This window comes from Myxocyprinus asiaticus, chromosome 3 (assembly GCF_019703515.2).
Source record: "Myxocyprinus asiaticus isolate MX2 ecotype Aquarium Trade chromosome 3, UBuf_Myxa_2, whole genome shotgun sequence".
Taxonomy (NCBI): domain Eukaryota; kingdom Metazoa; phylum Chordata; class Actinopteri; order Cypriniformes; family Catostomidae; genus Myxocyprinus; species Myxocyprinus asiaticus.
The window spans coordinates 39085319-39099171 of record NC_059346.1 but is presented as its reverse complement, the minus strand read 5'-3'; the positions used below and the strand labels follow the sequence as shown (position 1 = coordinate 39099171).

At 39.5% G+C, this 13853-nt stretch overlaps 1 protein-coding gene across 1 annotated transcript in view; it reads right to left on the bottom strand.

Annotated features, from left to right (window-relative positions):
* The window catches only part of LOC127424455 (A disintegrin and metalloproteinase with thrombospondin motifs 3-like), a 175081-nt gene that overhangs the window by 51615 nt on the left and 109613 nt on the right, over window positions 1-13853 (bottom strand). The window contains exon 16 of the mRNA XM_051669699.1: window positions 5861-5941. Coding sequence (XP_051525659.1) covers window positions 5861-5941 — 81 coding nt within the window. The remainder of the gene's footprint in view (window positions 1-5860; window positions 5942-13853) is intronic.

The window sequence follows — 13853 nt, the reverse complement described above, 5'->3', positions numbered from 1 at the left end:
GGCCGGTCGGGTGTATTGCATTGTGCCTTTCCCCTTTTGAGGTGATAATGTGCACTATCCCCGTAACTGGTGAACACTGGATGCCTCTTTAATTCCTTAAGCACTATTCGGTGACAAACTCGCCGGAGGAGTGACGCTGCCAGGCCCAGTACTCATGGTATGCCCCTTTTCAGGTGAGCCCATGTACTTGGGCTCAGTGTTCCATACGTGGTGATTCCCCCCTTGGTAATCCCGTATGATGCGTTTCCACTGTTCGGTTTCCCCTCAGGTGAACCCTGTGTTTCCCCTCATCAGAGCACTGCTCTGCCTCAGCCACTGTTGCTGTGTACCCTCTCCATAGATAGGGTCCTCCCCAGTGGCATCATTCCATATGTGAACTTCCCCGTCGGTAAGTCCATGTGAGGTATTCTCTACATGTAGTGCTCTCCCTCCTGGAGAGGGAAGAGCACTTCCACAGCACCATTCTAGCAGGTGCTCAGTGGGAAATTACTTAATACAAAAATCAGGAAAGTCCACCGCCTGTAGCTTCCTCGGGTAAGTGCCTCCCCCCACCCTTATTGGGACCCAGGAGATGCCTTACCTAACTCGCTGGAAGGTCAAGACGTGGTCGAGCGCTTACTGCGAAGCACGCAGCAGCCTGCCCATGTCCACTCCTCCGTACCTCGTGACACGGTGTAGCGCCGTTTCGTATAAGAACCCCTAGTGTCACTACATCGACACAACATCGAGTGAGTGACAGACAGGGAACGTCTTGGTTACTGGTATAACCTCTGTTCCCTGATGGAGGGAACGAGACGTTGTGTCCCTCCTGCCGCGGTGCTGAACTGACCGCTGACATGGCCGGGGCTCTCTCTCGGCTCTTCAGTACAACTCTGAATGAGTGGTGCACGCCATCTCCTTTTATATCTGTATGTCCGGGGCGGAGAGTGGCATGAAAATTCCACTCGCCAATTTTCATTGACTTTTTCTAAATAAAGCAAAGGTGATTGGGGCTCTCAAGAGCGAACCCCTAGTGTCACTACATCGACACAATGTCTCATTCCCTCCATCAGGGAACAGAGGTTACACCAGTAACCAAGACGTTTCTGCAAAAACCCTGAAATAAACCATTTTCTTAAGTGCATGTAAACAGGGTCACTGACATAATGACACAAATAAGTAGTGACACAGTCTGACTCAGAGCATAAGAGCAATTAGATGATCATTTGCCTGAATGTCAATGGTGATTACTAGGAGAGCTTTGCACGTCAGGACAATCACCATTGCAACCAGTCATCAAATGTCACTTGTAATGTGAAAAATGTTCTTGAACATTAAATCTGGGGTGCATTGTCTGGAGTGATTTAATATAATAAAGGAACATTAGGGATGGAACTGTTATTTTATGAAAGCAAGCACTGTAGGTGCAAAGGATTAGATGCACTGAAATCAAAGCTGACCTTTGATTTCCTACATTTTTAGCATGTTGAGTTTGCATTTATTCTGTTGTGTATCCATAAAATGCAGACTTAAAAAGGCAAAGTTTACCAAAAAAAAAAAAAAAAAAAAAATATCCTCAACCATTTTTTTTTTCATGGAATATAAAAGGAGATGTTTGGCAGAATGTTGGGGACTGGCAGCCTCAGACACCATTAACTTTCAATGCATTTTTATTCCATACAATAATAGTGAATGGTGACTGAGGCTCTCCATTTCTAACTTACTGCCTAACATCTCATTTTGTGCTCCAAGGATGAAGAATGTAATTCATGTTTGGAACAACATGAGGGAGAGTAAATGACGTCAGAATTTTCATTTCTGTTTTATTTTTATTTTTTTTAAGGTGTTAATCACAAAACTAATCAGAGTTATCGAGGATGCCATGGATGGGCACACCCATAAAATATACATGACTTAAATTATATTATTACCATGCAAATAACCTCCTTTTTATCTTAATAATAAATCTTAAATGACAATTTAAACTTGGAGACATTCAGCAATTAGCCAGATGAAATTCCAATTCACTGTGAAAATCTGATGGAGACAGAGTCCAGCCATATAAATAGCTAAACTATAGTATTTTGTCATGCAAAGGAATCTAATTTTAGTAATTAAGTTAAATGTAAAGAAAAATATTCATTGGCTATAACCATTTCAAAAGAAAGTGTTATTTGACAGAATTACCTTTGGATGACCTCTCTGGAGGTTAACTGGGGCAGTACAGCAAGGCACAGAACATCTTATTTAGCTATTTTAAATAAGGTTAGGTTAAATTAAAATAATAATAATAATAATTCCTTACATTTATATAGCACTTTTCTAGGCACTCAGAGGACTTTACATAGTATAGGGGGAATCTCCTCAACCACTACTAGTGTGCTGCATCCACCTGGATGATGCGACGGCAGCCATAGTGCACCAGAATGCCCACCACGACTAGCTATTTGTGGAGAGGAGAGTGATGTAGCCAGTTCAGGGATGTAGATTATTAGAGGGCCATGATAAATAAGGGCCAATGGGGGGAATTTGGCAAGGACACCGTGGTTATACCCCTACTCTTTACAAGAAGTGCCCTGGAATTTTTAATGACTACAGAAAGTCAGGACCTCGGTTTAACGTCTCACACAAAAGACAGTGCTTTTTTACAGTATAGTGTGCCCGTCACTATACTGGGGCATTAGGACCAAAACAGACTGCAGGGTGAGCACCCCCTGTTGGCCTCCTTAATACCACTTTCAGCAGCAACCTTAGTTTTCCCCAGAAGGTCTCCTATCCAGGTACTGGCCAGGCTCAACCCTGCTTAGCTTTAGTGGGCAACCAGGCGAGAGCTGCAGGGTGAGATGGCTGCTGATACACTATATTGCCAAAAATATTCGCTCACCCATCCAAATAATTAAATTCAAGTGTTCCAATCACTTCCATGGCCACAGGTGTATAAAATGAAGCACCTAGGCATTCAGACTGCTTCTACAAACATTTGTGAAAGAATGGGCCGCTCTCAGGAGCTCAGTGAATTCCAGCGTGGTACTGTGATAGGATGCCACCTGTGCAACAAGTCCAGTCGTGAAATTTCCTCGCTACTAAATATTCCACAGTCAACTGTCAGTGGTATTATAACAAAGTGGAAGCGATTGGGAATGACAGCAACTCAGCCATGAAGTGGTAGGCCACGTAAAATGACAGAGCGGTGTCAGCGGATGCTGAGGCGCATAGATCGCAGAGGTCGCCATCTTTCTGCAGAGTCAATCACTACAGACCTCCAAAGTTCATGTGGCCTTCAGATTAGCTCAAGAACAGTGCGTAGAGAGCTTCATGGAATGGGTTTCCATGGCCGAGCAGCTGCATCCAAGCCATACATCACCAAGTGCAATGCAAAGCATCAGATGCAGTGGTGTAAAGCACGCCGCCACTGGACTCTAGAGCAGTGGAGACGCGTTCTCTGGAGTGACGAATCACGCTTCTCCATCTGGCAATCTGATGGACGAGTCTGGGTTTGGCGGTTGCCAGGAGAATGGTACTTGTCTGACTGCATTGTGCCAACTGTGAAGTTTGGTGGAGGGGGGATTATGGTGTGGGGTTGTTTTTCTGGAGCTGAGCTTGGCCCTTTAGTTCCAGTGAAAGGAACTCTGAATGCTTCAGCATACCAAGAGATTTTGGACAATTCCATGCTCCCAACATTGTGGGAACAGTTTGAGGATGGCCCTTTCCTGTTCCAACATGACTGCGCACCAGTGCACAAAGCAAGGTCCATAAAGACATGGATGAGTGAGTTTGGTGTGGAAGAACTTGACTGGCCTGCACAGAGTCCTGACCTCAACCCGATAGAGCACCTTTGGGATGAATTAGAGCGAAGGCTGCGAGCCAGGCCTTCTCGTCCAACATCAGTGTCTGACCTCACAAATGCGCTTCTGGAAGAATGGTCAAAAATTCCCATAAACACACTCCTAAACCTTGTGGAAAGCCTTCCCAGAAGAGTTGAAGCTGTTATAGCTGCAAAGGGTGGGCCGACGTCATATTAAACCCTATGGATTAAGAATGGGATGTCACTTAAGTTCACATGCATCTAAAGGCAGATGAGCGAATACTTTTGGCAATATAGTGTATATTCAAACTCCTACATTCAGGGAGCAGCACTTCCAAGACAAAGAATTTTCAAAAAAAAAAAAAGCAACATATTCAATAACATCCATTGCCAAATGACAGTTGCTGTCTCTATAAAGTTCTAAAAATTCATAATTAAGAAAATGGGCCAATCAATGCATTCGTCTCTGATTCTTTTTAAATCTGCATATGGTTAAAAGGGACATTGTAAATCCAGGACTAGTTTTTCCATCTGTTACAGTTAATGGACAAAGAATAAGGCTTTGATTAAGTCTGGGCCTCAAAGAAAACAAAAGATTTTAGGAACATGAAGAACTGGTGTTTAAAACAGGGAATATAAGCTGGCTGGGGAATGAGCAACAATAGATTTGCAAAGAGCTTTTATTATGTCTCCTGTATTGATTTCACATAAGGAACTATAATGCAACTGTTATGCAGTAATGCAGCTATTTTTGTATTGTATTGTTTTAGTAGAGAGCATTATCTCACAATGCAGTGGGAGTGTTGCACTATGGGGCATGTCCAATTCTTACAGGGTTAATTCACCCAACATTGAAAATTCTGTTGTCATTTACTCACCCTTGTGTCATTCCAAACCCGTTAATTTTCTCATCCGTGGAACACACAATGAGAAATTCTGAAGAATGTTGACGCTGCTTTTTTTCCATACAGTTGCCGCGTTTCCACTATCGGGCCAAATGAGGGCATGCTAGTGCATGCCAGGGCCAGTTGCATTCCCACTGTCACATTCTGGGCTTCATCGTGCCTCCTCGGGGCTTTGGGCCACCGATTACCCTTGGGCCAAACAAGGCCAACCGGGGATTGAGGCAGGTTCAATGTCAAAGGCGGAGTTTCGCTGAACTTCCCAGATTTTGTATCCAGCACAACGGTACAGGTTACATTAAAAAAACTGAATTAAAAAAATGCGGGCACAGTACAAATCTGTTAAAATGACCAATGGACAAAGCGGAGCCCAAAGAAATGACTTTCTATGGTTCTGTGAACTTATATGAGTGTGCTGGGACATCGTGCCGCTGTTAGTGGAGAGACCACTCGGGAAACCATGGCAGTTACAGTCGGTGAGTTGACAACACTAACTTATCTTGCTGTTTACATTCGATATAAACTCGATATTCTAGATAAGTAGATAACATGATACCTCAGCTTGAGCTTCCCTCTTGCTTGTGAAATGGGCGGGGTGTGTGATGCAACGCAGCAGAGTTATTGGCCCAGTGGTGGGAATACAGATCTATTTTGGTCTTGTAGCTTGAGGTCCGAGGCTATTGGCCCCGGCTGGCCAGTTGATAGCCCTGGCTTGCTCTGGCCCGATAGTGGAAAAGTGTCTATTGAAAGAGAATGGGGACTGAGGCTCCCAAACATTCTGCCTAACATCTCCTTTTGTGTTTCACAGAAGAAATTCATAAAGGTCTGGAACATTATGAGGTTGCATTGTTTGGATAAACTATGCCTTTAATAAAAATGTAAGGTCACATTAATATAGCCGGTACATCTATCTAGCTGCATGGTTCACAATGTCAAAGAAAAGTTGTGATGGTGTTTGTCTCTAATATCTGTGAGCCTAATGCACTTCCAGGCAAATGCACAAGCTGTTAACCAGATGGAAGAGGTACATGTGATTGCAAGGGTGCCATGAATACATATTAGAATGATATGGATCCATTAAGTGCAGCTACGTGGACAGTGCATTAAACACATGGGCATGCATAGGATCTCCTTGCTGTTTAGCCTGAGAAACATGAGGACAGATATCACTTACCAAGAATTTGAGGAGAAGCCTCATGTTCTTGTATGATCACATGTCTAGCCCCAGGGGGAATGAGAAACATCTTTAGGTAACCTTTGCAACAGTGCAAAAAAGGGCAAAGGGAGACAAAGGGAGAGATAGCAGAAGCGATTAGTGAGCAAAGAAAGTCTACTGTTTTTCTGTTCTTTGCAGAGGTGGGCATCCCATCACTAGAAGGCATTTCTATTTCACTGCAAAGCTGTAAACAAAGCTTTGAGCTCATGGGCTACTGCAACTGTTCATTACGCAGGGTCACGACAAGCCAACAGGACACAAATATCAAAACATGACAGAAGGCTCATCATCCAGATTCCATCAATAGGCATCTCCATCAGAAACAAAAGTACTGCAATAATGTCTAGAGATAGACCAATAATCGGTTTGACCAATATTCACACTTAATCTGAATTTTGGATCTACCAATAAATGCCACTATTTGATGGGTCTCTGAAAAATAGCACTGAACAACACCATTATGCCATTGTGTTCAACAGGAAACAATGGTATAAAGAGGAAAAAATTTACTAAAAAACCATCAAAATCAGTCAATCTCTAATAATGTTAGGCAAATAAAAACAAGACTGAAGACCATGAACAGTTATGTACAGTAACTGCTTAAGAAAGAAGCTGAATGACAGAGCCTTGAGTCAGTTTTTCAACAGATCATCACACAAGAAAACAAAACCAGCACTAGAGCACTATTGTTGCCTTCTCTAATGATGCCCATTCCTCTGCAAAGCATGATACCACTCACCAATCACATTTCTAGATTCCTCCGTTTCATTCAGATATACATTCCGTGCTCCTTTAGGCAATAAGAAGGCTCCTCTTGTCTTCCCTTTGGGATAAAAAGGGTTTGTTATGTCATTTTTGCTCTGCACTCCTTTGTCATTGACATGTAAATGTATCTAAACCAAAGCTAGACTTTTAAACCAGTCTCTAGCAGCATGACGCACATCTGAAACATGGTTGTGACGTAAAAAGTGGCCGGCAGTCTAATCACTGTAGCTAAGGACCAAGTCACTTAAGGCAGTGTCTGCTGGGAGGTTTTATCATCAGTTAATGTGGACAGGAAGACATCTGCTGAGAAAGATGGGGCTGCTGGGTAATCCTAATAGAGTTCAGATGAGGTTAGAGGATGGGCATGAAAGGAGCAAGAACGAAATAGGGTTGAGAAAGAAGAAAGAGAGATTAAAGAAGATGGAGAGAAATAATAGTTTGTGTGTGACGACGGCAAAGGGTTGCTGTCTATTTTGGCTTTGAGTGTGAGCATGTTTGAGAGAGAGAGCAAATCTATCTGCCAATCTGGTTAGATTTGGTTTGATCATACTGTATTTTGCCTTATTTTTCCATATTAGATTTTGTAAGGTGTTTCTAAATATTTGTTAGAAATCTGGTAAGATTTTATTGGGCTCTTCTGGACGTTCATTTAATAAGCCTTTTACAGCCATTTAGTCATGCTAAGTCTGCACCAAACCAATTTTACGTCAAACCTTTAAGCAATATTCTGGGTTAAATACAACTCAAGCTTTAGTAAAAGCATCTGTGGCATGCTGTCCATTACCACAGGAATGAATTTTGACTCATTTTGTCAAAACAAAGGACAAATGTTTGTACAGTATTTACAATTAAAGCATCACAAGAAAAATATGCAGTTGTAGTATTACGTTGAGACATATAATTGACTTCTTCCTAAACTGTAAAGTTCTGTCCAATCCTTTAACTTATGACCATTTAATCCTGGATAACTCAGAGGGTCAGTGTTTGGCTGATTTGCATCAGCAGCTAGGCCCTAAGGCTGGACGATATTGCAAAAATATAAATAAATAAATAAACTTAGTAACTTCAACATGATTCAAATAACATGTTCTTTATTAGAATGCAAACCAACCTGGTTAGAGAAATCAGAGTTCTATTCATTATAGAAAACATAGGTGTGCAAGAAATGTGCACAAAAAACAAAGTGCACCACACAGGAAGTTGTAAACAGTGTAAATTTAAAATAAATTACATTTGTATTTATTAAAAAGAACCTAGATGTTAAGAAATCGTAGTATAAAATAAGCAAACTGCAAAATACTTTTTAGCCAATGTAGGTATAAATTTTTATCTAAACTAAGTCTTTCTAGAAAGTTATCTAGAAATCAATATCTAGAAATTATCAAGTTTAACTAGAAAGTCCTTAATCTAATCTATTATAATCATAAACCACTGCAGATAGAGTCCAGACATCAGAAAAGTTTCTGTGTAGACAAGTTATATTCCAGTTTAGAATGGGATATTAACTTGTGTTACAGTCGCAAAAATATGGACATGGAAAAAGGAACTTTGACTTAGACCACTGAGACATCGGAATGGTATCCATTAAGGATCCATGAATGATTGAATTGCGATTTAAATCACAATATGGTCTTGCGCGATTTACTAAACAGCTGCGTTTTAAACTATAAGAGTCTGCATTCATCACTTCATTCAGCACTGTGTGAGCTGTGACCTCAGGTACACACTGAACAGTGCAGCAATGTGCAATGATAAATGATAATCGTTACAATTAAACTTTGTTTGTCAAAATGATCGCTTCCCAAATGTTGGCTATAGATACAGTACACTTGAAACACGTCACAGATCAAAGCAATAATTAGCTATCTATTTGAATCATCATGGTAAAAGAAGGAGCGGTGGATGTTTGATTCTCCCATTTATAGCCTATCCATATGATCTGATATGAAGCGGCCGTAACTGTCACGTAATCTAATGTTTTTTTTTTAATTTTTAAGGATATTTAAAGAAACAAAAGGAGACAAAAAAAACAAAAACAAAAAACATTTCAAAATCGTTATAACCTGTTAGTTTGGTTAAGAATTCCAATGGCAGTAGGTAATATATTCTTTTTTGCCATAGGCATTGCATAATGTCTCCCGGAGGGCAACAAAACAAACAGGTCATACAAAGGGTGAGTAATATCTCCTATCCTTTTTATCACTTTTAGTAATGTACAACTCACCTAATTGACTCAGCCAGGATATTTTTATGTTTACAGCTAAGATACCAGGTTGTTAAATTAAATGTAAGCACACTCTCAACCAATAATTTGTAAGCAATCTCCAGGATATTCTGACTCCGATAAGTTGATAATACTAACCACAAGCTGTCTTCCTAAAAAAATAATAGTGCCACCTCAAAAGGTCAATCCAGTGCAAACAAACAAACAAAAATACAAAATGAGTCAATATGACTTTGTGTGGTAATCAACAGCATGCTTCAGAGGTTAAGTTATACTTATCCTGTAAGCTTTAAACACAGTCAATGCAAAAGAGAGTAGTACAGGAGAAAAAAGTGTAGGATTAGACAACACAGGATACTTGCAGATTGTGTTTTCCAACACAGGAATTTCTTTTTGCCATCTCTTGCTTAACCTTTTTCCTGTTAAAAAAGTGATAAATTCAAACAAGATAAATTTAGAAAGAAAGAAATGCTGATTTAGTTCATGCAAACAATGTGTTAAAAGTACTAGGGCCCTATTTTAAGCGTGTAAGCGCTAAGTGCAGCACAATGCCTTAACCCATGAGCGCAAAGTCAATGGGCATGGCCATGAAGTATTGGTATTTTCATGCAAGTGCGCTAAGTATTGGTGCAAGTGGGTTTGGCGAAATCGTGCACCCAAGGCGCTAACCGGGTCAATGGAGGTTCTTTTCCACCACCATCTTAGTCCTGTAATACAGTCCATTCCCTGTCAAGCACCAGCGAAATAAACAAAGACAGTACATTCCTAAGAAGCTGATGGTGTAAATGGACTGTATGCAATGAACTGGAAGAATAAAAATATGGATTTACATTATTTTGTGCATCCTTGTTAAATGGGACATGTCCCTTTTATATGCATGGAAAATGTGGTTCAGGATATAGATGTCTAAATGACAGAGAATGTAAGTATTATTAATCATTTTCATCTACTGGCACACAAAACATGGCTAGTATTAACAGTGATTGTATTGGCTTCACTTCTACCGGTCGATATTGATTTTGAAAAATTTAATTCATTTATTGAAACAAAAAAATTAAACCAAAAATATTTATAAATATAATAAAAATAACAAAGTGGTCAAAAAAATCATACCAAATCCAAACATTTTACTCTCTCCTTCCAGCGCGGAGATTTAAGCGGAGGTGTCTTTACTACAGAAATGCCCCCCCACACCCCCACCCCCCATGTCTGTGCATGTCACTGTTACCAACAACTGGTGAAATCTCCAAACTGTAAATGCATGAACTGAATTTGGACTTTGCGCTGAGTTAAGAGGTGGTATTGAAACGTCCAACTACCAAATTCCTAGGAAAATAGCAAATTCATTTACATATAATACGCCCACAGTTTGCTTTCACAGTGGCGCAAACACTCCTACCCATGCCCACTTGGCACGAAAATTGCGCTTAGAATTAGCGCTCTCACGAAAATTGGATTAGACGTTGCGCACAGTCGTAGCCAATGCGCTGCACTTTGCGCACTCACGAAAGTAGAGCCCCTCATGATAATAAGGCTGTATAGTATAAGGAAGTGCCATTAATATGACAATTTGTGATATGAAGTGTCACAAATTGTGTACAATGACCTGTTATGACTATTAAAACAATGTAAATAGCATGCTAATTCTGGTTAGAGCCATAACAAAAGATAAATTCATTCATGACACTTTCTTACACATGTGATGTCATGCTAATAAAGATACAGTGATTGGACCAGTCATTATGAGATATTCTGCATTCATGATGCTTACAGAGGCCCATCTGGAAGGGGTCAAACAGAGCTATGTAGGACTCTTGCCAAAAAGAAAATCGCAGATACAATAATGTTGTCTCAAATTATGCCACATCTTTCAAATGCCACAATCAAAGCTGCACTACGTAAGTTTTTTTGGTCACAATTAACAAAAGTTCATTATTGAATGAGTACATAATCAGAGTTCAAAACCCTGTCCTTTGTCTTACCCCGATTCACTTACTGTAAGCTTTCAATATTGTTTTTTATCAAGAGCTGTTGTCATTCATCCTTGACGTCATTCATCCTTGCGTGTTTACGTCATGTCCCTTAAGCACCGGATGTGTCTCGTGAGTGTCGGCTTAGAAAGATATGGTGGTTCAGTCAGTCGCAATACAGGACAGCAGCGGCAGGACATCAGTCAGATGGGTGTTTAACTGCTATCTGTTCGGTGAAGTTGTTTACTTGCTATAATGCTTGGATATATTTTCTGGTAGGGTTGTTGAAGCTTGTATTGGTTGTCATGCTTTAATGAATCTAACATTACTTGTGGGATATTGTGTTTTACGATCACGGTAAGTGTAATAGGCTACATTTTCTGTTACAATACCATGTTTACTAATATTCATCATGACTTCTGAGTATTTTATAAAATTGCTGCAGCTTTGTATGTGTGTGTGTGTGTGTGCCACCATTTTCTCATTTCTTTTAAACAAGTCACAGAAATGCACAAGTTACTGTATATCACTTTCCATTGCTCTTAGCATTTAAAACCCACTATAGGAACAAGGTACTACAAGGTAATTCCCCATGAATGTATACTCATCTCCAGTTGTTTATACTGTACCGATAATGTACATACTGTTTAATGTTTAATCATCTCTCTATTATAACTTTATTTAAAGAATGATTAAAATGATTAAAAAAGCTGCTTACTATTGTAATTGTTATACTGAATATTTCTTCATATTATTTTCATGTTTAATAAAGTATATTTCATCTACGTCATTCTTGAATCCTCGTTTTGTGTTTATGAATTTATTACAGTCTTATTGTTTGTAGTGTATACACCTACTATTGTAGTATTACAGTTTACTTGCAATCTCCACTTAGGCTGTAGATTGTAATATAAAAATTAGGGCTGTCAGTCGATATATTTTTTTTAATCACGATTAATCGCATATTTTTTGTAGTTAATTGTGATTAATCACAGATTTTGAAAATGCTGAAATTTGACACCATATATACTTATTTTCCTGTCAAAATACATTTATTTCCATCTTAGGAAAGAAAACAAAACAATATGTAACAATATAATGCTTTATTTATTTATTTATTTTATTTTATTTTTTCCCCTTTTCTCCCCAATTTGGAATGCTCAATTCCCAATGCGTTCTATGTCCTCATGGTAGCGTAGTGATTTGCCTCAATCCGGGTGGCGGAGGACGAATCTCAGTTGCCTCAGCGTCTGAGACTGTCAATCCACGCATCTTATCACGTAGCTTGTTGAATGCGTAGCACGTGTGGAGGCCCACGCCATTCTCTGCGGCATCCACACACAACTCACTATGCGCCCGACTGAGAGTGAGAACCACACATTATAGTGACCACGAGGAGGTTAACCCAACGCTTGCTTAGAAGACCTGGCTGGAGTCACTCAGCACGCCCTGGATTCGAACTCGTGACTCCAGGGGTGGTAGTCAGCTTCAATACTCGCTGAGCTACCCAGGCCCCCCAACAATATAATGCTTTATTAACATTTTCAAAACAAAGCCTTCCACAATATAAATTCACCTATTCAAGTAACATTAAACATTTCCCAGAGTCTAACTGGGAGGTTGAATTATTGAAAGAATTAGTCCCCATTCATATTTTCATTCATCTCATATTTCTATATTCATCATTTTACATTTAAAATATTCACCTCATAATACTATTTATGCATTTGCAACTGCTATGTAAAAGGATTTATTCCTTCTCTGTGAAAATACACAAAATTGCCACTTCAGATGCAGCTTCTGAAGCTGCATTCATAAATCACGTCAGAGCGTCAACGCCAGCTTTCAGCGCCGCTTTAAACTCCACAGGAAAAGTGGAGCAAAAGTTAAGACTTGGCGTGCTTCAGTGGTAATTAAAATGTGCTGAAAATACTTGAAGACCCGTCTAGGCTTGTTTTATATATCAAATAATAGCACTAAAGGTCCATTCTCCATCATTTTATCACTGACAGGGAAAGTTGAGGTGTGTCCATCACTGTCATGACTCCAGGAGGACACATTACAAAGGTTCCGTCCTCCCAACAAGCATTAATACTGGTTTATGCAGTATTATGTATTAATTGCGATTAAGAAAAATTTGCGATTTAATCTCGAATTTCGAAAATTAATTGCATGCGATTAACGCGTTAATTTGAGCAGCTCTAATAAAAATAAGTGTCTTCCGTTGAACACACATCAGCCATGTCACGAGTTTCACCTCTTAAATTGATGTGTTGTACAATACAAACATTGATTATTAAATATAATTGAATAATTGTATTAAAATATGTAAAAAGAGTATTGTTTATCTTCCTCAAAGCAAGTAATATTGGTTATAAATGTTTAAACTAATGACATAATATCAACAAGAAAATAGCACATTATGACTCTGGCTCTACAGGTGAAGATCTCCATGTGATCACAGGCAAAGCAGGTAGCCTCAAACCATGAGATTCATTGCACAGAAGAGCAGTGCCGAAACACAACTCAAGTAACATGTCCCTCCACAAGTTGCTTGCATTTTTTCAACCACAGATGTCGCTAGAGAGCCAAAAGTTCCGTAGTGCAGCTTTAAAGGGATAGTTCACCCAAAAATGAAAATTCAATCATTTACACACCTTCATGCCATCCCAGATGTGTATGACTTTATTTCTTCTGGTGAACACAAACAAAGATTTTTAGAACAATATCTCAGCTCTGTAGGTCAACACAATGCAAGTGAATGGGTACCACAATTTTGAAGGTACATAAAGGCAACATAAAAGTAATCCTTAAGACTCCAGTGGATAAATCCATATCTTCAGAAGCGATATGATAAGTGTGCGAGAGAAACGGATCAATATTTAAGTCATTTTTTTACAATCAATCCCCACTCCCACTTTCACTGTCACATTCTTCTTCTTTTGTTTTTGGCAATTCACATTCTTTGTGCATATCACCACTTACTGGGCAA